General features: G+C 43.9%; 1 protein-coding gene across 2 annotated transcripts in view; it reads left to right on the forward strand.

Moving 5' to 3' along the window:
- The first annotated feature begins 486 nt into the window (after window positions 1-486).
- Window positions 487-27,118, forward strand: part of lama5 (laminin, alpha 5) — a 163,865-nt gene continuing 137,233 nt past the window's right edge. For both annotated transcript variants that reach the window (XM_086127741.1, XM_086127749.1), the window contains exons 1-2: window positions 487-913; window positions 12,075-12,227. In XM_086127741.1, coding sequence (XP_085983867.1) covers window positions 656-913; window positions 12,075-12,227 — 411 coding nt within the window. In that variant the 5' untranslated portion in view covers window positions 487-655. The remainder of the gene's footprint in view (window positions 914-12,074; window positions 12,228-27,118) is intronic.

Here is a 27,118-nt window from a genome sequence, read left to right on the forward strand (position 1 = left end):
GCCCATGATCCTCGTGAGGATAAAACGGTTGAGAAAATGGATGGATAATATTAATATAGGTGTTTGCCTGAGTATATACAGTAAATGTATGTCGATTTTAACATATCTCTTTACATGTAGAGCCTGTATGTGTACATTATATCTGTATGTATGGATTGTATCTGTCTATATATTTATATATGTATAGTGTGTATATGTGTATGCACGTTAGTATGTACGTGAAAATGCACTTTATTGTTTTCGACCTAATTAATGGTTTATATCAGGAAGTGGCCTCCCGGGAGGGTTGATGGAAACGTCCCCTCCCATCGTTCAGGTTGCTTATCCCTGCTCTATAACCTCATTGAATTTGATAAACCACGATCACGTGACTACGCACTAAAATTCCGCCAACTCCCACCCCTTTGCGCGTGCACGAGCGTGCAGGTAACGTGACCAAAAGTAGGAGGCCCACTTGAGCGTTCTCGCGACCCCTTTTAGGCACGGACAGAGCAGGCGCACACACATCGCCTGCACAGTCACGCACACGGGCACCCTGACCGCTAAGCCTCGAGTACGGAGTCAGCTTTTCCTCACTCGATCCGCTACTTCCCCAAACAGCAAGTTCAGCGTCCCGCTTAGCTCACAACTTTTCTCAGCACAGGTGGTGTCCGTGATGGCGCCCCTCGCGCGCCTCGCTTTACTGCCGTTAGTTTCGGCCGTGCTTTTGCTTCCGGTGTCGGCAAAAGAGGCCGCGAGCAGCGGCGGCGTGAACGGCTTCAGCCTGCATCCGCCGTATTTCAACCTGGCCGAGGGCACCAAGATCACTGCCACTGCCACCTGCGGAGAAGACGAGGCTGGAAAGAGCGTGCCCGACCTCTACTGCAAGCTGGTCGGCGGACCGGTTTCTGGAGACCCGGGACAGACCATCCAGGTGAGCCCTACCGAAACGAACTGACGACGCGACTCCCGTGGGCTGGCGATCAACAATTCAGTCACATCACCAGTGACACCTTTGACACAAAGGAAATAACTTTTACCTTGTTGTGACACCCACAGCTGAGAAGTCATTTTGTACTGCTTTACTGTATATTGCTCCACACAGGGAGGCCGGAGCTGGAATTGAACCCGGTACCTCTGCACTGTGTGGTCATATGTATGTGTGTGTGTGTGTGTGTGTGTGTGTGTGTGTGTGTGTGTGTGTGTATGTATGTATGTATGTATGTGTATATATACTGTATATATATATATATATATATATATATATATATATGGCAGCCCGGTGGTCCAGTGGTTAGCGTGTTGACCTCACAGTGCAGAGTTACCGGGTTCCATTCCAGCTCCAGCCTCCCTGTGTGGAGTTTGCATGTTCTCCCCGGGCCCGCGTGGGTTTTCTCCGGGTACTCTGGTTTCCTCCCACATTCCAAAAACATGCATGGCAGGCTGATTGAACACTCTAAATTGTCCCTAGGTGTGAGTGTGAGCGCGCATGGTTGTTCGTATCTGTGTGCCCTGCGATTGGCTGGCAACCGGTTCAGGGTGTCCCCTGCCTACTGCCCGAAGACAGCTGGGATAGGCTCCAGCACCCCCCGCGACCCTCGTGAGGATCTGAAAATGAATGAATGAAATATACAGTATATATACAGTATATATGTATATACTGTATATACATGTATGTATATGTGTACATATATATATATATATATATATGTATATATATAAGCAGCTTGGATAATGGATGGAAAGCATTTATTTTTCAAAAAATGGCATGGTAAAAAAGGCATAACATTTTACAATTAATAAAGTATAAATATCGCGATTGGCTGGCAACCAGTTCAGTGACTGGTTGCCAGACCCCTTGAGATCAGGGGTCCCCAACCTTTTTTGCCCCACGGACCGGTTTATGTCAGACAATATTTTCACGGACCGGCATTTAAGGTGTGGCGGATAAATACTACAAAATAATATGGTAAGAGCTGCATGAACACTGTGGTGTTTTTGAGAGATAATAATAAACACTCTGATCGCAATGGTAATGTTTATGGCAGACCCAAACGTATTGTGAGGGTTTGTTGGGAGCGTCTGGCGGAATCCCCTGTCAGAAAGAGTTTCAATTCCCACCTCCGGCAGCGCTTTTCCCGTGTCCCGGGGGATGCGGCGGACATTGAGTCCGAATGGACCATGTTCCCTGCCTCTATTGTTGATGCGGCCAATCTGAGTTGTGGACGTAAGGTGGTTGGTGCCTGTCATGGCGGCAACCCCCGTACTCGCTGGTGGACACCAGCAGTAAGGGATGCCGTCAAGCTGAAGAAGGAGTCCTATCGGGCCTTTATGGCCTGTGGGACCCCAGAGGCAGCTGACGGGTATCGACTGGCCAAGCGGAACGCAGCTTCGGTGGTCGCCGAGGCAAAAACCAGAGCGTGGGAAGACTTCGGTGAGGCCATGGAAGCCGACTTCCGGACGGCTTCGAGGAAATTCTGGTCCACCATCCGACGTCTCAGGAGGGGGAAGCAGTGCACCACTAACACTGTGTACAGTGGGGATGGGGCGCTGCTGACTTCGACTCGGGACGTTGTGAACCGGTGGGCAGAGTACTTCAAAGACCTCCTCAGCTCCACCAACACACCTTTGGAGGAAGCAGAGTCTGAGGACCCTGAGGTGGGCTCTCCTATCTCTGTGGTTGAAGTCACCGATGTGGTTAAAAAGCTCCTCGGTGGCAAGGCCCCAGGGGTGGACGAGATCCGCCCGGAGCTCCTCAAGGCTCTGGATGTTGTGGGGCTCTCCTGGTTGACACGCCTCTGCAACATCGCGTGGTCAGCGGGGAGAGTGCCTCTGGATTGGCAGACCGGGGTTGTGGTCCCTCTTTTTAAAAAGGGGGACCAGAGGGTGTGTTCCAACTACAGAGGGATCACACTCCTCAGCGTCCCTGGTAAGGTCTATTCAGGGGTACTGGAGAAGTGGGTCCGTCAGGAAGTCGAGCCTCAGATTGAGGAGGAGCAGTGTGGTTTTCGTCCCGGCCATGGAACAGTGGACCAGCTCTACACCCTTAGCAGGGTCCTCGAGGGTATGTGGGAATTCGCCCAACCAGTCTACACGTGTTTTGTGGACTTGGAGAAGGCGTTTGACCGTGTCCCCCGGGGAGTTCTGTGGGGGGTGCTTCGTGGGTATGGGGTACCGAACCCCCTGATACGGGCTGTTCGATCACTATACCACCGATGTCAGAGTTTGGTTCGCATTTCCGGCAGTAAGTCGGAATCGTTTCCAGTGAGGGTAGGACTCCGCCAAGGCTGCCCTTTGTCGCCGATTCTGTTCATAACCTTCATGGACAGAATTTCTAGGCGCAGCCGAAGCGTTGAGGGGGTCCGTTTTGGTGGCCTCAGTATTGCATTTCTGCTTTTTCCAGATGATGTGGTACTGTTGGCTCCTTCAAGCAGGGCTCTCCAACTCTCACTGGAGTGTTTCGCAGCCGAGTGTAAAGGAGTTGGGATGAAAATCAGCACCTCCAAATCTGAAACAATGGTCCTCAGTCGGAAAAGGGTGGAGTGCCCCCTCTGGGTCGGGGAGGAGATCTTGCCCCAAGTGGAGGAGTTTAAGTATCTTGGGGTCTTGTTCACAAGTGAGGGCAGGAGGGAGCGAGAGATCGACAGGCGGATCGGTGCAGCGTCTGCTGTGATGGGGACGTTGTATCGGTCTGTCGTGTTAAAGAAGGAGCTAAGCGAAAGGGTGAAGCTCTCAATTTACCGGTCGATCTACGTCCCAACCCTCATCTATGGTCACGAGCTATGGGTCCTGACCGAAAGAACGAGATCCCGGATACAAGCGGCCGAAATGAGTTTTCTCTGCAGGGTGTCCGGGCTCTCCCTTAGAGATAAGGTGAGAAGCTCGGTCATCCGGGAGGGGCTCAGAGTCGAGCCGCTTCTCCTCCACATCGAGAGGAGCCAGATGAGGTGGCTTGGGCATCTGATTCGGATGCCTCCTGAACGCCTCCCTGGCGAGGTGTTCCGGGCATGTCCCACCGGGAGGAGACCCCGAGGACGACCCAGGACATGCTGGAGAGACTATGTCACCTGCCGGAAATAGCAACAGTGCTATTGTGGTGATCTCAGAGTACAGTATTCAGCCATAACTTGAATCCAGAACACCGGCAGAGTCGTTGTCTCGAACATACTTTTCAGGCCGCCGTCATTTGCGATCTCCAGCAGTTTATTTTACTCATTGAGCAAGCTCCAGCGTTTTGTTTTTAGCGTAATCCGTCACGTGACGGAGAAGCGTGGTTTGACGTGCGTCAAGAGTGACACAGACGGATGTAACAGGGAATCGGGTAATTTTTCAAAATAAAATATCTTTCGTATTCCAGAATAAATACAACGAAATTAATGTAAGTTCTTATTGTGCGGCCTGGTACCGGTCCGTGGACCGGCGGTTAGGGACCCCTACTTTAGAGGATGAGTGCATTAGAAAATAGTTGGATGGATAAACTATAAATAATACCATACTCATGTCACAAAATACAAAGTGCAAAGCGAAGTGCTTTGCATTGAACAACACTAGGAAGGATGTTCCTTGTGCAGTCAGTTTTCAAGAACACGTGGTCTGCTGCCTGCCGCGCGATGAGTTCGAATCCAGCATGGACCAAAATATAGCAAAAAAACCCCAAACAAACAAACAAAAGACGTTTGCAAGTAGGGCTGAATGATTAATTGCATTTCCAGTATAATCGCAATTTGATTTACTAATTGCAAAAGCTGGAATTTAAATGGTCATTAAGACACAGGAGGGAGGGAATGGAGGACTGCCGCATAGCTGTATATAGTTTTCTGTCTAGCGCCTAGCTCAGATGTCAGATATTTTGAGGATAAACCAATCTGAATGTGGCCATATGTATGGTATATCCTGTGTGAAGATTAAAAAAAGACTGATGGTGTTAGGTAGTGATGGGTCCATGAGCCCTCATGAGGCGTGTCGACACAATGACATACTGTGCTGATACTGTGTCACTGACCACTGCCACCTGCTGGACCTTCAAAATCCCTGCAGGCAACCCACTTGACAGACTGAACAGACTGATTTGATGATGAAGTGTATACAATGCACTACCTCACTCTACCCACAATTGTTTATGTTGTTTATGGTGTTTATATTGTTTATATTGTCTATACCAGGGGTGCCCATTCCGTCGATCCTGATCTACCGGTAGATCTAAAACAGGTCCCAAGTAGATCCGAAGAGTGTCGAGGAGAAAAAAAACAAACAACCATTTTTGTGTCTTTGTACATGTTAGTAATATATTTTTTTGTGTTAATGTACGCTGCACCATAATCATCCTATCAGTCTCCTTTTCACAAAATAAATATTTAAAAAATAAAATAAAGCAGGTAAATCTTGAATTTATGGTGGCGCGTGATGACGTCACCGGAAGTTGTTTGCGCTCAGCAGTCTGCAATTGCAGCTTGTGATCAGAGCTGTTGCGCTCTATCTTTTATTTTAGTTTGCTTCGTGTACAATTCACCGAGGGCACGGGCAAAGAATAGGAACCTAGGAGGGCCCAGGGAAGCACTTTAAAACGGTACGTGTGAGCTACGATAGTTAACAGGCTGCAAAAGTGCATCTCATGCCTCAGTTTCAGGCTGTTTCTCATCATGGCGTGTGCGTGTGTGTGCCCGTGTGTGTGTATGAGTGCGTGTGCGTGTACGTGTGCATGTGGGTGTGCATGTGTGTGTGTGTCTGTAAGGGTAGATCCCGTGAGGTTAGTTGATCGAAAAGTAGATCTTCGGTCCAAAATGTTTGGGCACCCCTGAGCTATACGGTTCAGATTACATGTCTTTTTTTATACAGTGTAGCTGCTATCCTTTCTTAGCTGTGTGTGTTTAATGCACAGCATGTTTGCATGCATGTATGCACTGAGGATTGAGAGGAAGAAATTTCATCTATGCTGCATGTCATACATAAAGCATATTTGACAATAAAGATGACCTTGACCCTTGACAATATCATTCACATCCATGCATTCATATTGTATCATTCAATGTGTTTCAATAATGTGAAAATCATGTGAATGAGGATGCTCGTGGGCTTTGTCTTGACAAATTTTGATTTAGAAAAATAAGATGCTCCAGTGTTTTAAATTTCAGTCTGTTGCGTTTAATGCATGCTATTTCCCCTGTTGTGGAGAACACACACACACGATGGAATAAGACATGTCAAAAATCCGAGAGGCACTTGGTGAGACAAGGAGATTTTAATAAATACCTTATTCTCCAAAAGGAGATCAAAATGGCTCTACACGGCGGACAATTTGTGTTTGTCCGGAAGCTGCTCCATAATATGCACGTACTGTAGCAACGTCACTCGAGTGAAGCGCGTGTCAGCAGTCGATAGTCCGCTGCTCTCTGCTGTGCGCGCGAGCACGTACTCGCGGCGCCGACCCAAACCACGCCACATATTAAGCTTTGAACTACGACAACAGCTAAGCTAGCCTAGCCGATATAATGATGGTCAGCAGACAAGGTTTACGTTTTATGTGACTTTTAATAACAACGTGGCAGAGTCATCAAACATGCGGTGTGCTCACTCGCAGTCACTTTCTGGAACTCCCCCTTATAGGCGGGACCTCTCAATCAACTGGAGTATGACGTACAGTACAAACCTTCATAAAGCACTTCTCATATAATAATAGCCTATTATATGACAGCCGACACGACGCTCGAAGTCAGACGGACACATTTTTTCTGATAATCAGTTTGTTTTCCGTATTGCCAAACATATATTTTTATTCAAGCGAGGCTGAGGTCTGACTTGTTTCGGCAGTCGGCATCCTGTCGCCAGACGCACTTCCTTAGAAAACACTGTGCGGGCTTTTGCTGCGTCGACGCCCCCTGGACTGAGTGGCGCAGCCTGGACTGTGTCGACGCAGCCGATGCAGTCTAGACTGCGCCGGTGCAGTTCACGTGTCAATCACGTGATGTAATGAAGCAGCACATGCACCGACACGTGGATTGCTCTGTGAGCCCGACGCATGCGTCAACGCTTCGGCTTTGTGGAAAAAGAGCACAGGACCCACACGCAGACACAATGAACTCCGAATGGTTTATTGCCAGGAAGTGGGACAGGTCTTGGTGGCAGGAGCTGAAAGGGAGTCAAAATGACCAAGTACAGGAATGCTGGGGTGTAGCAGCTTGGCAGGAGCGAGTACGGCAGAAAGAACGCTGACGAACTGGCAAACAGGTTGAAGCTGGCTTTTATGCTGCATGTGGCTGATGAGCAAAAGACTCGCAGGTGTGTAAGGGAGGCAGGTGCACCAATTAGCGAGATGCCCAGTCCACACTGAAAAAGGAAACAACAAAAAGGGAGGGGCGACACCGTGGACAAACAATGCATCCTAACAGATGGATGAGAGACAGACAGATTCATGGATGCATAGACAGAGATATGGACATATCTAATTTAATTTATTTTATGAAATCTTTTTTTTTTCTTCCAATTTTAGTTTTACTTATTGTGTTCATTTTCATTCATCATAACGAATGCACGTGTATTGTACCTTATTGTAATGAAACAGCATTGTATTGTTCTGCCTATATTCGTCACTGTCATAGATGAACAATTATGTAATTAATCAATACAATACATGCAGTTAGATCATTTTCCCCGTCACCCCTGATGATCTCTCACAGCCGACAAGTGAAGGGGTGTGAAATTCATTTTCGCTGTGGGGCTGCATGGAGGAAAATCTGTTCCCAAGTGGGCCGTACCAATGAAATCTTACAAATTAAATAGGCCTGTTCCCTGCAAATAGCGGGGGTCAACGGTCCACATATTGTAAAAATAAATAAATAAGAGATCGCTTTTGGACTCCTGTATAACTTTATAGAGCATTTTCCCTTAAGTTGCATGAAATGAATGGCAATTTTCTGTGACGTTGTTTCCATTTTTCATCAAATCCATATTTTGTATAGAACACACAATAAAATGGAGTAAGTAAATGAAATCAATCAATAAATAAAACACAAATATCCAGTGGCAGGAAAATGTCCCAATCAAAGAATGTGGTTGTCCGACTTCTTTTACATAAATGCAGTGAAGTTGAATTGAATACAGAATCGATTCAAGTAACATTTTTTTTGATTGTGTCTCATGCGTTGTCTTGTATTATTTTGTCATTTTTTGTTAACTTTTCTTTTGATTGCGGCGCGGACACCCGCAGCGGCTTCTCTTGTTTTATGTTGAGAGGGAAGAAATTTCATCTGTGCTGTATGTGACACATACGTACAGCACATTTGACAATAAAGTTGTGGTCAATTCAATTAAATTTTGGAATAACTACCATTTAACCACAGTTTTGGCAACCCACGTCTTTCATCTTGTCCTTTAGTTACCGTTGAATTCAACTGTGGCCCAGTGGTGGGACCCTATTCGGAATTAAGGGTAGCGGATGGGACCTGAGACGTGTCGGGTACATGTTGGAGTGTTCCCTCAGATTGGTCAGATTCTTGTCATTTTCGCAAATCGAAATTGTGCGCGTTGGCGTGTAGGGAGGGACAGGGTCAACCCTGTCCACGAACACACTTAGAACACTGCCAATTGAGTCTTCTTTCGGAGGTGTCATATCCACCTATTTTGCATATCTATGGTTCCCAGAATGCATTGCATGGTGCAGTGCATTTAATTCCATCCATCCATTTTCCGAACCGCTTGATCCTCACTAGGGTCGCGGGGGGTGCTGGAGCCTATCCCAGCCATCTCCGGGCAGTAGGCGGGGGACACCCTGAATCAGTTGCCAGCCAATCGCAGGGCACACAGAGACGAACAACCATCCACGCCCACACTCACACCTAGGGACAATTTAGAGCGTCCAATCAGCCTGACATGCATGTTTTTGGAATGTGGGAGGAAAACGGAGCACCCGGAGAAAACCCACGCAGGCCCGGGGAGAACAAGCAAACTCCACACAGGGAGGCCGGAGCTGGAATCGAACCCGGTACCTCTGCACTGTGAAGCCGACGTGCTAACCACTGGACTACCGGGCCGCCCGTGCATTTAATTAATAAAGTTATAAGGACGTTAATCCTTGTTATACATGTTTTTGTGACCAGTAGTTGAATGGGTGTCATGTTTTACACATGCATGCATTTTGCACTGTACATGTATTCATTTTTTAAATCAAACCGTGACTTTAGTTTGTGTGTAAAATGAACTTGCAGGTTAATCACCATACAAATACATGTCCAGTATAACAGACTTCAAACTTTTGACAAGTAACACATTTCAATTTCAATGTTTCTTTGTCATCTGCTGGTAAGGCTCACTCAGGTCCTTTTACTTTTTATACCTGACCAAATCAACGCATCCGTTTGACACCCCTGAACGAGTAGTTGGGAATTGTTGCTATACAAGGCTGGAACGCTGCAACAAATAATGAAATTCACCAAATTCATCCCAATACGGTGAATTCACCAATTCATCACCTGTTTGAGAATGTTTGTTTTGAACCTGTTATTCACCATTTGCAATGATGTAATATACTGTATGATGTGACTACTGTATATGACAATAATTACACTCTACCAGGACATGTCATTCTTTTATTTAGTTTTATTTTACTCTGCTGCCAGGTCGATACTGCAAATAAGAATCTGTTCTCAATTGCCTTACCTGGATAAATAAAGGCCCCTCCCCCTTTTCCTCAGGCTCCTCCCCTTTCGCTTTGGCTGCTGAGTTGGCCCTTGTACTTCAGATTAACTCCTCCCTCACAAGAGCCCCCTCCCCTTTCCCACGACACTTTGGCATGTTTCTCAGTGGCCTTCTAGGAGGGATGTTAAGATATCCAAACATCAGGATACAATATCACATTGTTAATTGATAATGATCACAATATTTTTGGGAGGTTTGCAATAGCTCACAATACTGTATAAAATCTCACACTATTCTAATCAAGGCGGCCCGGTAGTCCAGTGGTTAGCACGTCGGCTTCACAGTGCAGAGGTACCGGGTTCGATTCCAGCTCCGGCCTCCCTGTGTGGAGTTTGCATGTTCTCCCCGGGCCTGCGTGGGTTTTCTCCGGGTGCTCCGGTTTCCTCCCACATTCCAAAAACATGCATGGCAGGTTGATTGGACACTCCAAATTGTCCCTAGGTGTGAGTGTGGGCGTGGATGGTTGTTCGTCTCTGTGTGCCCTGCGATTGGCTGGCAACTGATTCAGGGTGTCCCCCGCCTACTGCCCGAAGACGGCTGGGATAGGCTCCAGCACCCCCGCGACCCTAGTGAGCATCAAGCGGTTCGGAAAATGGATGGATGGATATTCTAATCAAAAAAAATCCTCATAATATTGAGAAGAAAAAAGCACAATATTGTCTTTTTGCTACATAATAACAGCAGAATTGGCCAATCATGTTATTGTCATGTAATTCACAATGCTGTCTTTGGCTGAAGTGGGTGAAAAATAATGTTTTTTGATGGCTATGTGCTGCTTTTAATATCATAAGATAACAATGATATTGTGGCAATTTTAATATTGCGATATCACCGTTATTGTTACATCCCTGCAATAGTTTGTTAGCATGTCCATGACCTCATAGCGCTTTGATGGCATCTGAGCGTGTGAATTACTTCATAGCATTTTGTTGATTATATAATATGTTGATCAGCACTTCATTGTATGGGATCACATTAATGACTTCATAGCATGCTAACATGTAGATTCTTTGTTAACATGCTGAGAATTTGTGTGTTGATGGCTTTTTAGCAGATCATCGTGTTGATGACTTGAACTTCATAGCTTGTTGGAAGCATCTTGCCATGTTAGCAGGTTAATGATTGCGTTGATGGCTTCTTATTTTGTGAGCATGTTGTTGACTTTTTAACATGTTGATGATGACATCTTAGTGTCTTGTATAATGACATCTGAGCTTTATAGCATGTTAACATTGTTGACTTGTTAGTGTGTTATCATGTACTGCAGATGACTTGATACCATGGTGTATTTAGCATGTAGAAAGGTGAAGGCTTCTGCTCGGTCTTGATGAGTTAATGATGAAGGCTGACGAGCTTCCCACCTCCTACCCACATTCCTCCTGGTGACTGACCCGTGTCGGCCATTTGAAGCGTGTTTGTCCGTGCTGCTCTGGTGGGATTATCCCAATTTGAGCCCCACCTCCTCTGCCTGTTCTGTTGTCCCCTTGAAGCAGGATTGCAGCTAATTTAGGTAGTGTTTCTGTGAGGTGGGCGTTGGGGGTGGCTTATCATTGACTGTGCTGCACCTGCTGGTGATTTTAAGAAGTGATGTTGCTTATGACATCGATCGGAGCACTTCACAGTGATTTTGCACCACTTTGCTGGACACAACACTCTTACACTTGTGGCACATGCTCAACTCTTTCTCAAGATGGCCGTTAAACTACAGTCAAACCTCGGTTTTCGAACGTCTCTGTCCTCGACCAAATCGGTTTTTGACCAAAAATTTAGAATTTTTTATGCCTCGGATGACAACCGAATATCGGTTCTCGAACAAACTGAGCGCACTTGAATGCCTCACTTGACTCCTCTCGCCTTGCTTACACAAGGAAGTGACGCTTCCTCAGGTAGACGAGGAAGTGATGCTTCCTCGTGTAGCATTCCATTGTGAACAGACGTATTCAATAAAGATGTTTTTATTAAAAAGAGCGTGGTTTCGGTTTTCGAACAATTCGGTTTTCGAACAGCCTTCTGGAAGGGATTATGGTCGAAAACCGAGGTTTGACTGTACTTTAATAAAACAGCTGCAGCTGTTGGGATATGCTGTGCATAAGATTGATCATAAAACACAATCAATAACGCGAATAAACATTATTTTCTCAGGCCTGAGGATTTCAGAAATGAACAGAAACTGTTTTTTTTCCCCATTAGATTACCCAGTAGGAAAAATTGTAAAGTTTAGCTAAGTTCATGTCCTGTGACAAGAGGGATGAGTACTTAATAATAATAGTATGTAATAATAATCTTTCACTAACATACACAGAATAAAACACTCAGTCTCCGTGACATCAAGATATTTTTTAAAATATATTTTAAAAAAATGGTACATCACACTGACAATGAATTCATGCTAATGTCTCTTTCAGGGCCAGTACTGTGACATCTGTCGCCAAGGCGACAGCGACCGTGCCCACCCCATCACAAACGCCATTGATGGCACTGAGAGATGGTGGCAGAGCCCGCCGCTGTCACGCAGTACGGAGTTCAACGAGGTCAACGTCACGCTGGACCTTGGACAGGTACTACGTCCAAATACTTCCGTTCATTAATTAGCAAGTACTAATTCAGTCTGAGGTAAATGTTTAGTCTCAGTTTTAGCGAGACACAAAAAATCAATCTCGGCTAAATATTTACTTTTGGCAAAATGTTAAAGTTCTTTTCTGTCTAAATCATTTGCAAAGTGATCACTCTTAATACCTCCTTCTGGAAGGTAACAAAGATGGTCGTCTAGATTGAAGATTTAAGAGGTTTTGCATGAATAAATCTCAAATGTATTTTGACTTTGAACATAGATAAGTATAAACTTATCTAACACCTCCTTCAACGCACCTTGCAGGAAGTTATACACACACACACACACACACACATCAAACCAAAGGAAGCTTTTGTGTTCTTGTGAATATTCTTTGTATGCCTCTGCTGAACTGGCCTCTTCTGAGTGTTTACGACCCCCCCCCCCCCCCCCCCCACTCCAAAAAATAGGAATGTGAGTAAACCTGCCTCAACCTGCACACACAAGAAGAGGTGGAGCTTAAACATCCGAAGTGCATGAAGCTCCTAAAAGGGATGGAGGCACCATATGAGGGTGTTGTGTGCACGCCAACCACGATTTGACACTGTTGCCTTATGGTGGTGCTGTTCTCCTCTGCTCACAGATATTGGATTAGCGCTGAACAAAACCTCTTTACTCTACCGTATACATTGTTACAAAAATATAATACATGAAAACTAAACTACAAATTAATCCAATTCAAACCAACATTGCGATGTAGAAGAATGTAACTTTCAAATTTGCAAAGGTGGTGAGTTTTGGGGGGAAAAAAAAGAAAACACGGCCACACCAATCTCGCTCTCTCACTCTCTTGCTCTCTCTCTCTCCCTCTCTCTCTCACACACACACTCACTTGCACTTTTACACTTGTCCACTCATCCAATCACATCCACTCAACTGCTCATAGTCACAGAGCACAAGTCTTCATGCTCCCCATTCTCCACATTGGCAATGGTGAGTTGAAACGGGGTTTCTGGGCTGTGAATATTTGCCATGCTAACCATGCAGGCAAAAAAAAAGAAAAGAAAATGTGGCTGATCAAAATTGCCCAAGGAAAACCCGCTTCAAAAGCTGTAGCTTTGGAGATTTTTTTTCTTCATTCAAATCGAGTCCAATCAGTGTTGCACGAGGCCAGTGACACTTGTGATAGGTTAGTGTCATCACAACATCACTTGTCAATCCAATGTTAAGCATTGTTTATCTATTCCGGTGGTGGCAAGGGTTCGCAATTTAGCACCATTGTCGCAAACCGAGAATGGAAGAAAAACATAAATATGAATATTTTTATATATATATATATACAGTCAAACCTCGGTTTTCGTCCATAATCCATTCCAGAAGGTTGTTCGAAAACCGAAACCACGCTGTTAAAAAAAAAAAAAGTTTATTGAACACGTCTGCTCACAATGGAAAGCGACACGAGGAAGCATCACTTCCTCGTCTGCCCGAGGAAGCATCACTTCCTCGTGTAAGGAAGGCGAGAGCAGTCAAATGGTGCATTTAATTACGCTCAGTTTGATCGAGAACCGAATTTCGGTCGTAATCCGAGGCATAAAAAAACTCGAAATCTTTGGTCGAAAACCGATTTGATCGAGAACAGAGACGTTCGAAAACCGAGGTTTGACTGTATATATATATATATATATATATATATACTGTATATATAAAAAAATTTTTAAAAATCCTCGTCTCACCCCTCGGGTGGTGTCCGTCCCTCATTCAGCTCGGGTCCTCTGCCAGAGGCCAGGAAGCTTGAGGGTTCTGCGCAGTATCCTTGCTGTTCCCAGCACTGCACATTTCTGGACTGAGATGTCCGATGTTGTTCCCGGGATCTGTTGCAACCACTCATCTAGTTTGGGGGTCACTGCCCCAAGTGCTCCGACCACCACAGGCATGACTGTCACCTTTACCTTCTCTCCAGCTCCTCTCTGAGCCCTTGGTATTTCTCGAGTTTCTCGTGTTCCTTCTTTCTGATGTTTCCATCACTTGGGACCGCTACATCCATGACAACGGCTTTCCTCTGCCCTTTATCTATGATCACGATATCTGGTTGGTTCGCCATTACCATGTCTGGATCTGGAAGTCCCACAGGATCTTCGCTCTGTCATTCTCCACCACCTTCGGAGGTGTTTCCCATTTTGACCTTGGGGTTTCCAGTCCATACTCCGCACAGATGTTTCGGTAGACTATGCCAGCCACCTGGTTATGGCGTTCCATGTAGGCTTTCCCTGCCAGCATCTTACACCCTGCAGTTATGTGTTGGATCGTCTCAGGTGCCTCTTTGCACAACCTACACCTTGGGTCTTGTCTGGTGTGGTATATCTGGGCCTCAATGGCTCTGGTGCTCAGGGCCTGCTCTTGAGCAGCCAGGATGAGTGCCTCTGTGCTGTCCTTCAGGCCAGCCCTCTCTAGCCACTGATAGGACTTCTTGAGATCGGCCACTTCAGTTATGGTCCGGTGGTACATCCCGTGTAGGGGCTTGTCCTCCCATGATGGTCCCTCTTCCAGCGCCTCATCCTCTGTTCCCCATTGTCTGAGACCTTCTCTGAGTACGTCATCCGTTGGAGCCTTCTCCTTGATGTATTCATGGAGCTTGGATGTTTCATCCTGGACAGTGGCTCTCACACTCACAAGTCCCCGGCCTCCTTCCTTTCGGCTTGCGTGCAGTCTCAGGGTGCTGGATTTGGGATGGAACCCTCCATGCATGGTTAGGAGCTTTCGGGTCTTAACGTCCGTGGTCTGAATCTATATATATTTACATATATATATATATATATATATATATATATATATATATATATATATATATATTGTATATGTGTGTGTGTGTATATATATATATATATATATATATACACAGTATATATACAGAATATATATATGTGTGTGTGTATATGTATATACAGTCAAACCTCGGTTTTCGACCATACTCCGTTCCAGAAGGCTGTTCGAAAAACGAATTGTTCGAAAACCGAAACCATGTTTCCCATTAGAATCAATGTAAAACTATTTAATCCATTCCAAGTCTCAAAAACAACTTTCTAAAAAGCATTTTTTCAACTATTTTACACCATAAACTGGATACACGTGTAATACGAGAGCAGGTAACAACAAACTACAAACATTTTGTATGTTTTATTTTCACCAATTTTAACATAAACATTGACATTGTAACATAAAAATTGAACATCTTTCTCTCTCTCTCTCTCTCTCTCTCTCTCTCTCTCTCTCTTTCTCATCGTGACAACTGTAGATTGCATTCTTTTACACCTTGAATTTATAAACCCTAAAGTAATGGCTGTAACTATGGACGCTCTGTCTGCAATCCTACACTACGGTACGAGGTAACATCCCTCCATCCATTTTCTGAACCGCTTTATCCACACAAGTCCACTCTCGTCCATATTAAAAGTTTGCTGGGTAAAACATTCTTCGGCCTTGATGAGATTTTCAAACTCAACTTTAAACTTTTCGGCAGCTTCCTTGTCTGAACTGGCTGCCTCCCCATGACGAATCACTTCTTTTCCTCAACTTTTCGAACCATCCTCTGCTTGCTTTAAAATCAAACTCTTCAGGAGCAATGCTAGGATCCTTTTTTTAATCAAATCTCCATACAATTATCTTGCTTTGCCACAAATCGTATCTTGGCTAAGACTGTCCCCTGCTTGCTGTTTCTAACTTTGAAAATAAGCAAACGTTTCTCCACTTCCTCTAATATTTGTGGCCTTTGTTCACTAAACACACGAGATCCTTTAGCCACATCACAGATTTTATGATGGTCTTTCTTTTTTAGGATGCCGCTGATTTCTGCATGCCGAACTCCTTAGCCAACACAGACACATGCACACCTGATTCATATTTCACTTTCAAATCTTTCTTAAATTCAATAGTTTTGCGCACTATTTTCCTCTTTTTTCAGCAGCTTTACTACTTCCACTTGCTTTCTTTGGTGCATTGCAGAAATAACAGTCCAATGCGCGTCGATCTCAACAAACACGTCTGCGTTTTTAAAAATCTTTATTGAACACGTCTGCTCACAATGGATGCTTTTTTTTTTTAATGTTTGAACACGTCTGCTCACAATGGACGCTCTTTTAAAAAAAAATCTTTGAACACGTCTGCCCACAATGGAGGCTCTTTTTTTAAAAATCTTTGAACACGTCTGCGCACAATGGACGCTCTTTCTTTTTAAAAAAAAAAATCTTTATTGAACACGTCTGCTCACAACGTCACTTCTTCATCAACCCGAGGAAGCGTCACTTCCTCGTGTAAGGAAGTCGAGTGGCGCATTCAAGTGCGCTCAGTTTGGTCGAGAACCGAATTTCGGTCGTAATCCGAGGCATAAAAAACTCAAAATTTTTGGTCGAAAACCGATTTGGTCCAGAACAGAGACGTTCGAAAACCAAGGTTTGACTGTACAGTGATCCCTCGCTACTTTGCGGTACGTTTATCGCGGGTTCAGTGCATCGCGGATTTAAAAAAAAAATATATATATATTTTTTATTTTTTTTACATATACCTGTACATGGAGTACAGTACTGTTTATGTTGCTCTATGTGACTCGCTGTTGTTTTGCAGCTTCTCGCAGACCGTTTGTGGACTTCAACAAAAAAAACCCATTTTTTCAACAGCTCCTTTAACAGTTCTTTTTAGGGAATCAAAACAGAGCAATATACAATTATAAAGTGCACATGTAAGGTAAACTAGTACTCAGCCTATCGTGGATTTAAGCCTTGGTTGCATACTTCGTTTTTCAAATCTCTAAATAATCTCACGCCACTTTACCTCTCTGAGCTGATCCGCCCCTACACACCTGCCCGGCGCCTCAGGTCTGCGGACCAGACATTATTAGAAGTACCAAGATCTAAACTGAGGCTCAGAGGGGATCGAGCCTTTTCTGTTGCTGGTCCCTCTCTCCGGAATGACCTCCCACTGAACATTCAGCAAGCCTCCTCGCTGCCCATCTTCAAAACCCTCCTCAAAACTCACTTGTATTCTTTGGCATTCGACTTGGCATGACTTAGATTTGTTCTTGGTTTTACTGTTTGGTGCTTTCTACCGTCGTTATTACTGATTTGTTTTACTGTTTATTGTATATGTTAAATTGCTCCATGTACAGCACTTTGTATGCAGCGATGGCTGTTTGAAAGTGCCCTATAAATACAGTTGACTTGGCTTGACTTGACTTGACTTGACATGCCTCTGCAACATCATGTAGTCAGTCATCAGGGAGAAGGCCCCTGGATTGGCAGACCTGGGTGCCGGACTCTCTTTTTAAAAAGGGGGACTGGAAGGTGTGTTCCGACTACAGAGGGATCACACCTCTCAGCCACCCCAGGAAGGTCTATTCCAGATGTGATGGAGAGGAGGGTTCGTCGGGAATTTGAGCCTCAGATTCAGGAGGAGCAGTGTGCCTTTAGTCCCGGCTGTGGAACAGCGGACCAGCTCTCCACTACCCACTTCTGTCGACCGTATTTGACAGCAAAGCACCCACAGCCTTGAATTCCAAATGTCATAGCTCACCTGTTTTCTGAATTTGTTCACTTAACATGCCCGTGGGCACTTTGACGTCAATTTCAGTACACTGTGGATAGTACGGTACAGTACATTTTGGACAAAATTCCAAAAAGTACTTTTGGCACAATCACCAAAGAACAACACACATACAGTGAAGCATTGTGGTGGCAGTGTCAATTGGACAGTTTCAAATATTATCAAGCTTCTGCTAGAAAGCAAAATATTTCCTGGGAAAAAACTGCAAGAACAGCTGGACTTGATTTTGTCTTCACCACTTCCCATCCTGAAAAGGTGTTTCTTTTGTTTTTGTTTTTGTTTTTTTGATTTACCGGATTTTCACGACTATTCGGCGCACCGTATTGTTGGGCGCAGTCTCAGTAACGGGTGCTATTTCTGTATTTGACACATACACAAAACGCACTGTATTATTGGGCGCAGCCAGGCATGGTAAAACATACGCCAGCTTCAACATACGGCATGCGAGGGGCGTGCCTTTAGCGCCCTCTTATATGCCCACCCTTTACTCATTGGCGACTGGTACCTGCTAGGGACGTGCCTTTAGCGTCCTCTTACACGCCCACCCTTCACTCATTGGCGACTGGTACCTGCTGGGGACGCGCCTTGAGCGTCCTCTTACACGCCCACCCTTCACTCATTGGCGGACTTCTGCATGCCTCTCGTCACTCACGTCCGCCTTTTCTCTGTATAAACAGCGTGTTGGCCAGAAGTGCTCTCAGTCAGGCTTTGGAACTCGGCGCATACACTAGACGCTCCGCATTATAAGGGGTCCTGTCCATTTTGGAGAAAATGTAAGACTTTCAATGATGCCTTATAGTCGTGAAAATACGGTAATTGGATATGGGCAGCACGGTGGGCGACTGGCTAACACACTGGCCTCACGGTGCAGAAATGGAGGGTTCGACTCCGGCTTTGGCCTTCCTGTGTGGAGTTTGCATGTTTTCCCCATGCCTCCGTCGTTTTTTTTCTGGGTCCTCCGGTTGTGTGAGCGCCAATGGTTGTTCGTCTATATGTGCCCTGCGATTGGCTGTCAACCAGTTCAGGGTGTGCCCCGCCTACGGCTAGAAGACAGCTGCGATAGGCTCCAACTCGGCCGCATTCCTTGTGAGGATAAGCGGTGGATGGATGGATGGATGGATGAAATAAGTCACGTTAAAGGTGGAAAACTAGTGGCTTCGATCTCTCTCCTTTTATTTTTACATAACAAACTACATTTTCATTTTAAAACGTTAAGTTAATCCATTCAAATCAAATAAACATACCTACATGAATAAATCAAAAACAGCATCTTTAGTTACGGTTGGCATTGCAGTGGTCATTCCACGATGTTTGCAGCCATCTGTGTGCTCTGCCAGTTTGCTGTCCTTCTTCCTACCTATGTGCATTTTTGAGTCCCAACTTTTTGAGCTGTTGGAAAATTTTGTCATGTGAACAAAGTAAAAACAAGAACCATTTTTGAGTAAACACCACCTAGATGTTTGTTCTCATCAAGCGGATACCATTTCACATGCGCATTGTGCTTGCTTCGCACTTCCTGCCATTGAAGCACTTTGAAGGTCAAACTTATTGGTGCCACACAGTCATCGTTTTTGTGTGTGTGTGTGTGTGTGTGTGTGTGTGTGTGTGCGTGCTTGTGTCCATGTGTGTACTATGGATCATAAATGACATCAAACGAGTGTGACACAGAACAACTCTGTTTTATTATATTTTATTATTTATAACCACTTTGGTGTACATCCCACAAGCCACACAAACAACATAAAATGTACTGGTGAGTCTCCGTCAGGGTTAAATGTTCGCTCTACATGAGTGTACGTGAATGCGGGGTCATGTGCATGTGCACATTTTCCTGTCTTTCTTTCATGGTGTGTAGTGGGCATGAAAATGTACTGGAGTGAGAGTGGAGCAACACATTTGACCTTAATAGGACTTGTGTGTGCACGCTTGCGTGTGTGCGAGAGCTACAATGGATCCCAAGGCGCTCCTCTTGGGAAAAAGCAATGAAAGTTGCATGATGGAACTGAAGAGCAAATTCAGTCACTGTGTATTTTTGTTTTGTTAGCTTAGCCCATTTAAATTTTCTTTCTCATCTGTGTCATGCTTGCAATGGAAAATAGCTGTTTGTGTGCAATAAGGTCATTTTTTGAACTTTAGCTTTTTCATAGCCTCTCCGCCGAGCAAAAACACACAGTGAAGGCTTGCCATAACTTTTGCGAACAACATGGGCTAAATTTAGCTCCTACTCATCATTCAACTTACAACAGCTATATCATTTCAACATACCTCTTTGACACTAATTACAATAGGTGGATTTCCATCCACCTGTTTTCATTCAATTTTTTTATGAATTGTCAAAACACAACCTGAATGGAAACGTGGTAACTTCCGGGGAAAAAAGGACTAAAATTTGCTGAAATGTTTTTCGCTTGGATGGGGTGTATTTCTTGATAAAAGGAAAACGCTAATTTGGGCTATGGAAACAGGTTTTGCAGATAAACTACATATTGTAATAAAAGAAAATGGCGGTGGACAATAAACTATGGATAAAGTATGTTTGGGTGGGGGGGGGGTGAAGAAATTGAAATATTTCTGCAATTAATAAAAGAAGCGAACATCAACAAGGGAAGGGGCCTGCCTGCCCATACAAATGGAGAACGACACAGTGGTTTCCTTATTCCCTTATCATAAACAGTCTTCTATGACGTCTCCTTCATGATGGCTGAGTATGCGGTGTATTCTGAAACAAAAGACAGCCCAACCAGAACACCAGTAATAAATTACACCCGCCTCCAACCAAAAAAATAAACAAAAATGAAGCCAGAAACAGTACCATGACTATTCACTTCAGTTAGGTAATTCAAGTTAATCACTACTAAAATAGCACTGTGGAAACTTGATTCCCAATCTTATTGACACTTGTTGAGTGTTTGTTTTGTCTGCTGGTTGACTTGGCACAATAGTGGCGAGGACAGCGTCCTTTATCGCGCCATTGTGTCATTGTTTGAGCTCCTCGCCAACAATAAAGGTAGCACTCAGCGTTAGTAGTGTGTAACTTTGTGTTCAAAGAAACCAATGACAAGTGACAAATCATTTGAGAATCATGCCACATATGTCCAGGTGACATATTCAAGCGAACACTTGTACTCTTGCAAAGCAAGGTTAGTATCTGAGTCCCTGAAAAAAGGTTTAAGCTGATTAGGTATCACCAATAATGACATACATTGTATGCTGCCATAATGGACATTTTTGAACGAGTTAAATAATTACGGTGAAGTGTTCCGCACTGTAACATGTACCTTTTCATTTGTGACTTGTTTGCTGGTCTATTATGCTCTAAAAATGCCATATATCGTTGTCAAATATTGCCATAATTTAGATGGCACTCAACCATCTCAGGTTTCATATTCTCCCATAGGGAAGCATAAAAAAAAAAAAAAAGAAAGAAAAAAAAAGCATGTTCTCTGGGGTTACATGCTCCCCCCGGTAATGGCACAATGTTGTTTTGTTAGGAACAATTGTAGTATTACCTTTTGAATGACAGCATTCTTTTTTGATCAAATTACATGAAAATGTCTCTACATACTGTGTAATATGAAGAATATTTAGGTTTTATATTTCTGAATGTAGTGAAGTCATATGTTGTAGCAAGCGTTTGCCACATTGGGTCAGAGGTTATCTGCTGATTGTCTTATCTTTCTCCTCCTCCTGGTCTGGAATGTTTGTGGAATTTGGAGCAGCTGAACTTTTTAATGAGGCAATCATGGGAGCAGGTTCAGTCTGAGTTCATGATTTCCACTAGGTGATCTAAGTTTTAGAAAAAAAAGTTGAAATTCCAGCTCAATATTTTTATTCTGTTTTACAGAAATGCGAGTGATGCGTTCTCACCGAATCTTAAAGTTTAGGTTCACTTTTAGCAACCTTTTTTATACTAGCTAAATATTTACATTCACCCTTGGATAAATGTGAATATTCTGTTTCCTAAGACAATAATGTTTCTAACTAGCAAGAACTGCGTGCTCAAAAACGTTTGCCGTGTTGTGTGAGCCACACGCTTAATAAGATATCCTTTATTTGTCCCACACTGGGGAAATTTACAGTCTACAGCAGCAAATTTGGGCGGTAGAAAGAAGGATAAAAAAGTGTTTGCAAGCACAAAAACAAATGGAGATAAAGAGAGCTGTACACAATTCAATATATACACAATAACTTGTGCTGCTGTGTTCAATAAATGGTTAACTTTCCTTGACGTGTCTCTGTTTTGTGAACCCACACCGAGCGAGGCGTTGACGTGTTGGACCACACCGCTGCCACTCTCTGGCCTTTTTAGACATTTTTATTTTCACTTGATAGGGACTTTAAAAGTAGTTTTTGCTTGATGGTTTACTTTTTATTCATAAGTACTCATGTATTATTTGCATTATAGCTTAGCATTAATCTAGCATACCTTTGTAAGAAGAAACTGTGTGGGGAACTATGCAATGTTAAATTCTCTGGTTTCATGCATCAGTTTTACAGTAAAGTGAAACCGGGAGCAGGGCTATCGTAGTTTTAGATTTTTCATCTTAGCTTTTACTTCGAACTGACTTTTATTTTAAATTTAGTTTTCATTATTTTTTAGAGATGGTTTGTCAGTTCTTATTTTAGCTTTTTTTTAATTGATGTTGTTTTTCTGTGTGTATTGAGTATTTGTTGAGTGAAAGTCAGTTATTCTGTAATAACTACATTTCCCAATTTGACATTCCGCTTTTGTATCGCAGAAAGGTAATATCAAAATAAATTTCAAAAAAATAAAATTTTAAATTAACACTGAAAGATCATTTATGAATTACTTTGACAGATACAATTATAGTTAATTTTAGTCTAGATCAGGGGTAGGCAATACGCGGCTCCAGAGCCGCATGCGGCTCTTTAGAGACATCTAGTGGCTCCCTGGAGCTTTGTTAAAAAAAATGTTTGAAAATGGAAAAAGATTTTGATAGTAGGCTAATACAGCTCAAATAGCTCTGGATACATGTTGCAGCTCCGAAAAAGGAGAGCTGGGGTGTTGGTTTTTTAAAACGTACACTTTATTCATGCTTTTAACAGTCTCGACAAACAGACATGTCTGCGTCCCACTCCGTGCCTTCTCTCTTCTTGTTCAACTCGAGAGGCGTTCAAAGACAGCCTCCGAAAAATGGAAATTCATGATCACTTCAATGACACTAAGAAAAGTGAAAATAATGCACCAAAACAAAAAAATCAAGCGAGGAAATCACAAAATAAATTCTATGGGGGTGTTTGTGAACACACAACAAAAGAATGTCATTTTTTTGTGAACTTTTCTTTTGATAGCGGCGCGTACATCCGCAGTGTCTCTTGTTTTATGTTGAGAGGGAAGAAATTTCATCTGTGCTGTATGTTACACAAACAGTACATTTGACAATAAAGTTTATCCAATCCAATCCAATAACAAACAATTCTGAGACAGTCCACTCTCCTACATACAGGTACATACAACATGTGTTTCCTTCATTGTAAGTTTTGTAGAAGGCTTTTATTTTTTTGCGGCTCCATACATTTTGGGGTTTTTTTTGTCCAATATGGCTCTTTCAACATTTTGGGTTGCCGACCCCTGGTCTAGTTTCATAAATGTAAAATGTAGTTTCAGTTGGTTCTGGTTTTTTTGTTGCTTTTTTTTTGTAGTTGGTTTGTTTTTCATTAATAAAAATGTTTTTCCGATTTTGGTGTAGTTATTTTGTTAGTTTTCATTCTCAATTATAACTTTGACTGGGCGTGACAAAGCATGCTTTACCTCTCATCTGGAGGTATATTTATTTATTACTATTTATGTATTTATTTATTGATTGAGGGTTCTGGGAGGGGCAGAAGTGGGTCTCTGTAGTTTAAGCAGAGGTGGTGAAGAAAACTGGTAAAAGTAGAAGCACTGATTTAACTCTTGTACTGAATTAAAATAAAAAAAGAAGAGACTGACATGTATGTAAGTGCAAAAGTAAAAATAAAAATGGATTTTAAGTGTCAATTATTGACAAAATCATCTAAAATATGCCCACAAATTAGTTGCTATCTTTGTTTGGCTTCAGTGCAAATGCTGCTTGACACTTATGCTCCCACGTTCTTAAAGCTTTGCAAGCAGTGTGAAGTGAGTACCAGAATGCTAAATAGGTACGGGTAACTGACATCTTATTAATGTGTGGGATTTTCAGATTGGATGTGGAATTTTTGATTCTGATGATTTTAAAACCAAACTAAAGTAAGGCCAAAGATAGTGAATGTCTTGCTTCTCCATAAGTATTTTGCCATCGTCCTTAATGCTCCCTGGGTTAAGGTGAAGTCTTTGTTGCCATCAGGCAAAGGAATATGCTCACGCCTTTTCCGCTGTGTCGATCGCTCAAAATTGTCGTGCCCAATGTCTTTCCGTACATCTTGTTGATTGCATCATGACACAAAAAAGCCAAAGCAAAACACTTAATGAAAGGATTGAGGTTTTTGTCTGACTTTAGAGGCATAGTTTCCCAATATTTGGTCTTGTTGTACTACCCCGGTGGTGTTCCCATTTGGCGGTTCCACTGTTGGAATTCGTGGTCGTTGGTATTTGTGCTCCAGCTCTTGCCTTGGATGTGATTTGTGGTGGTGTACCTAATAAGGTGGCCTGTGAGCATCCGTTATTTGGGGGAAATACACTCATTGAAATCCCAACACCACAAAATCAGCCCGGAATGAAGGTTGCAGGTGTGCAGGTCTTGCTATTGCTTCCTCTTTGGCGCTGAGAAGAAGCAGCAGAATCTCTTCCCGTGACAAGGAATGTTCTTATCTCCATTTCTTTTGATACTACTGTGCCCCTCCTCCGCTTTTCCCAACACCGGCACAATGGTGTCGCCTTGCGCACACACACGCACACGCACACACACACACACACACACAGAAGATAACTGTGTCATCCTTTGATGTTTGGGCAGGGATAAATTCCTTCAAAGTCCGAACCGAATCTGATTGAACACCACCAACAGCAGTAACCGTGAACGCGCTATATAAATGAAGGGGTATTGTCGTGTATTGTATTGTGTTAAAGATTGGGATGCTGAAGGATGTCTGAAGATGAGATCATCCACGATCCCCCTCAGAAGTCAGTATTTCCGTTTAGCTGCAGTATGCCACTTTTCCATCCTTGTCTCAACACGCTCCAACTGTGCGTGCGGGTGTGTGCGCGCGCATGCAAGGAAAGACGAGTGTAGCTGGGAAGAAGACAAGCGGTTGTTGTCAGGTTCTAGCATGCTTGGCGAGAACATGGACACCTGGAAGATGAAGGTGATGTTTATGGGGAACGTTGACCCTGTCATTACATACAAATGCACACACGCACGTACACACACTCTTTCCCCTCCTTCATTTGCACATTTGGAATGTGCCACACTTTTCCAATTGAAATTCCCATTGTGTTTGTTGGCAAGTTATTGTTTTGACTTGAGTATTGAATATGAGCTGTGACATCCCCAACCAAGGTTACACCTGTGTTCCATTCAGACTTGCTCTCTCCATCTGTCCCCATTTTGTAGCGGTACTCCAACCTGACTGGTGGGTGTGTCAGGAAGGACAAGGAGGAAACATTTCAAGCAAGATGCCAGGGTTGTGGGCTGATTTGAATGAATTTGACAACAAAGCTGGAGTCAATTAAGAGTAAGAGCTCCATCTGTGCCGCTCCAAAAACTCCCGCCATCAGTGTCCAGTCAGGGTAGAGGATTGAATTTCCGGGTGCACCCAATTTCGAAAAAATAGTAACCACTTTGGATTTCCAATTCTCATTTTCCCCCAAGATGCGATGGCGACATACGGCAATTATACAGACATTGGAGTGATTAGTAAGAACAAAGGCAGCAAGGAAAAGTACAAGAGTCACCAGGAGCATCAACCTCCGAAATCAGGGTTCTCACACTTAATTTACGCCGGGGTCACTGGAGATAGTCTGGGTTGCAACCAGTATTACGCCCAAAAAATGGTATTCCAAAAAAAGTACAACTAGTCCAGTTTCTCTAACCTTTATATTCACAGTTCAGAACATTAACACTTCTTCATAACATGAACAACTTTCTCTGTGCATTCAAGACATTTAGGGTGGTGCCTCTGTGCTAAAGGAAAAAAAACCCCCTCCTCTTTTTGTTGAAATTGGCTGTTCTCGTCGCCAGCCGTTCTCCTTCATAAGAGGCTTTGAAAAAGACATGACTGGTACTGGGTGGGACTGGTTTTCCTTCCAACCAGTGAGAATTACGTTTCGACAAAAGCTGTGATGAGACTGAGCTGTGGTCGCCCATAAGTGATTAAAAACAAAATTTTGAAAGAAATTGCCTCCTTTTTGTTAGCACTGTATAGAGAACAGAAAAATAAGTGACCTTTACACACTTACAGTATGTCACAATTAGAGGTGTCAAATTATTTTTAAATTATCGCGTTAATTGCGATTAATTAATTACGTCACCTTTAGCGCATTATTTATTTATCCATCCATCCATCTTCTACCGCTTATCCGGGGCCGGGTCGCGGGGGCAACAGCTTTAGCAGGGAAGCCCAGACTTCCCTCTCCCTAGCTACTTCTTCCAGCTCTCCCCGGGGGATCCCGAGGCGTTCCCAGGCCAGCTGGGTGACATAGTCACTCCAGCGTGTCCTGGGTCTTCCCCGGGGTCTCCTCCCGGTGGGACATGCCCGGAACACCTCACCAGGGAGGCGTTCAGGAGGCATCCGAATCAGATGCCCAAGCCACCTCATCTGGCTCCTCTCGATGTGGAGGAGAAGCGGCTCGACTCTGAGCCCCTCCCGGATGACCGAGCTTCTCACCTTATCTCTAAGGGAGAGCCCGGACACCCTGCGGAGAAAACTCATTTCGGCCGCTTGTATCCGGGATCTCGTTCTTTCGGTCACGACCCATAGCTCGTGACCATAGATGAGGGTTGGAACGTAGATCGACCGGTAAATTGAGAGCTTCGCCCTTTGGCTCAGCTCCTTCTTCACCACGACAGACCGATACAACGTCCGCATCACAGCAGACGCTGCACCGATCCGCCTGTCGATCTCTCGCTCCCTCCTGCCCTCACTCGTGAACAAGACCCCAAGATACTTAAACTCCTCCACTTGGGGCAAGATCTCTCCCCCGACCCGGAGGGGGCACTCCACCCTTTTCCGACTGAGGACCATGGTTTCAGATTTGGAGGTGCTGATTTTCATCCCAACCGCTTCACACTCAGCTGCGAAACGCTCCAGTGAGAGTTGGAGAGCCCCGTTTGAAGGAGCCAACAGCACCACATCATCTGCAAAAAGCAGGGATGCAATACTGAG

The sequence above is a fragment of the Hippocampus guttulatus genome, chromosome 1, assembly GCF_054856545.1.
Source record: "Hippocampus guttulatus isolate MCC_2025c chromosome 1, RoL_Hgut_1.0, whole genome shotgun sequence".
Classification (NCBI taxonomy): domain Eukaryota; kingdom Metazoa; phylum Chordata; class Actinopteri; order Syngnathiformes; family Syngnathidae; genus Hippocampus; species Hippocampus guttulatus.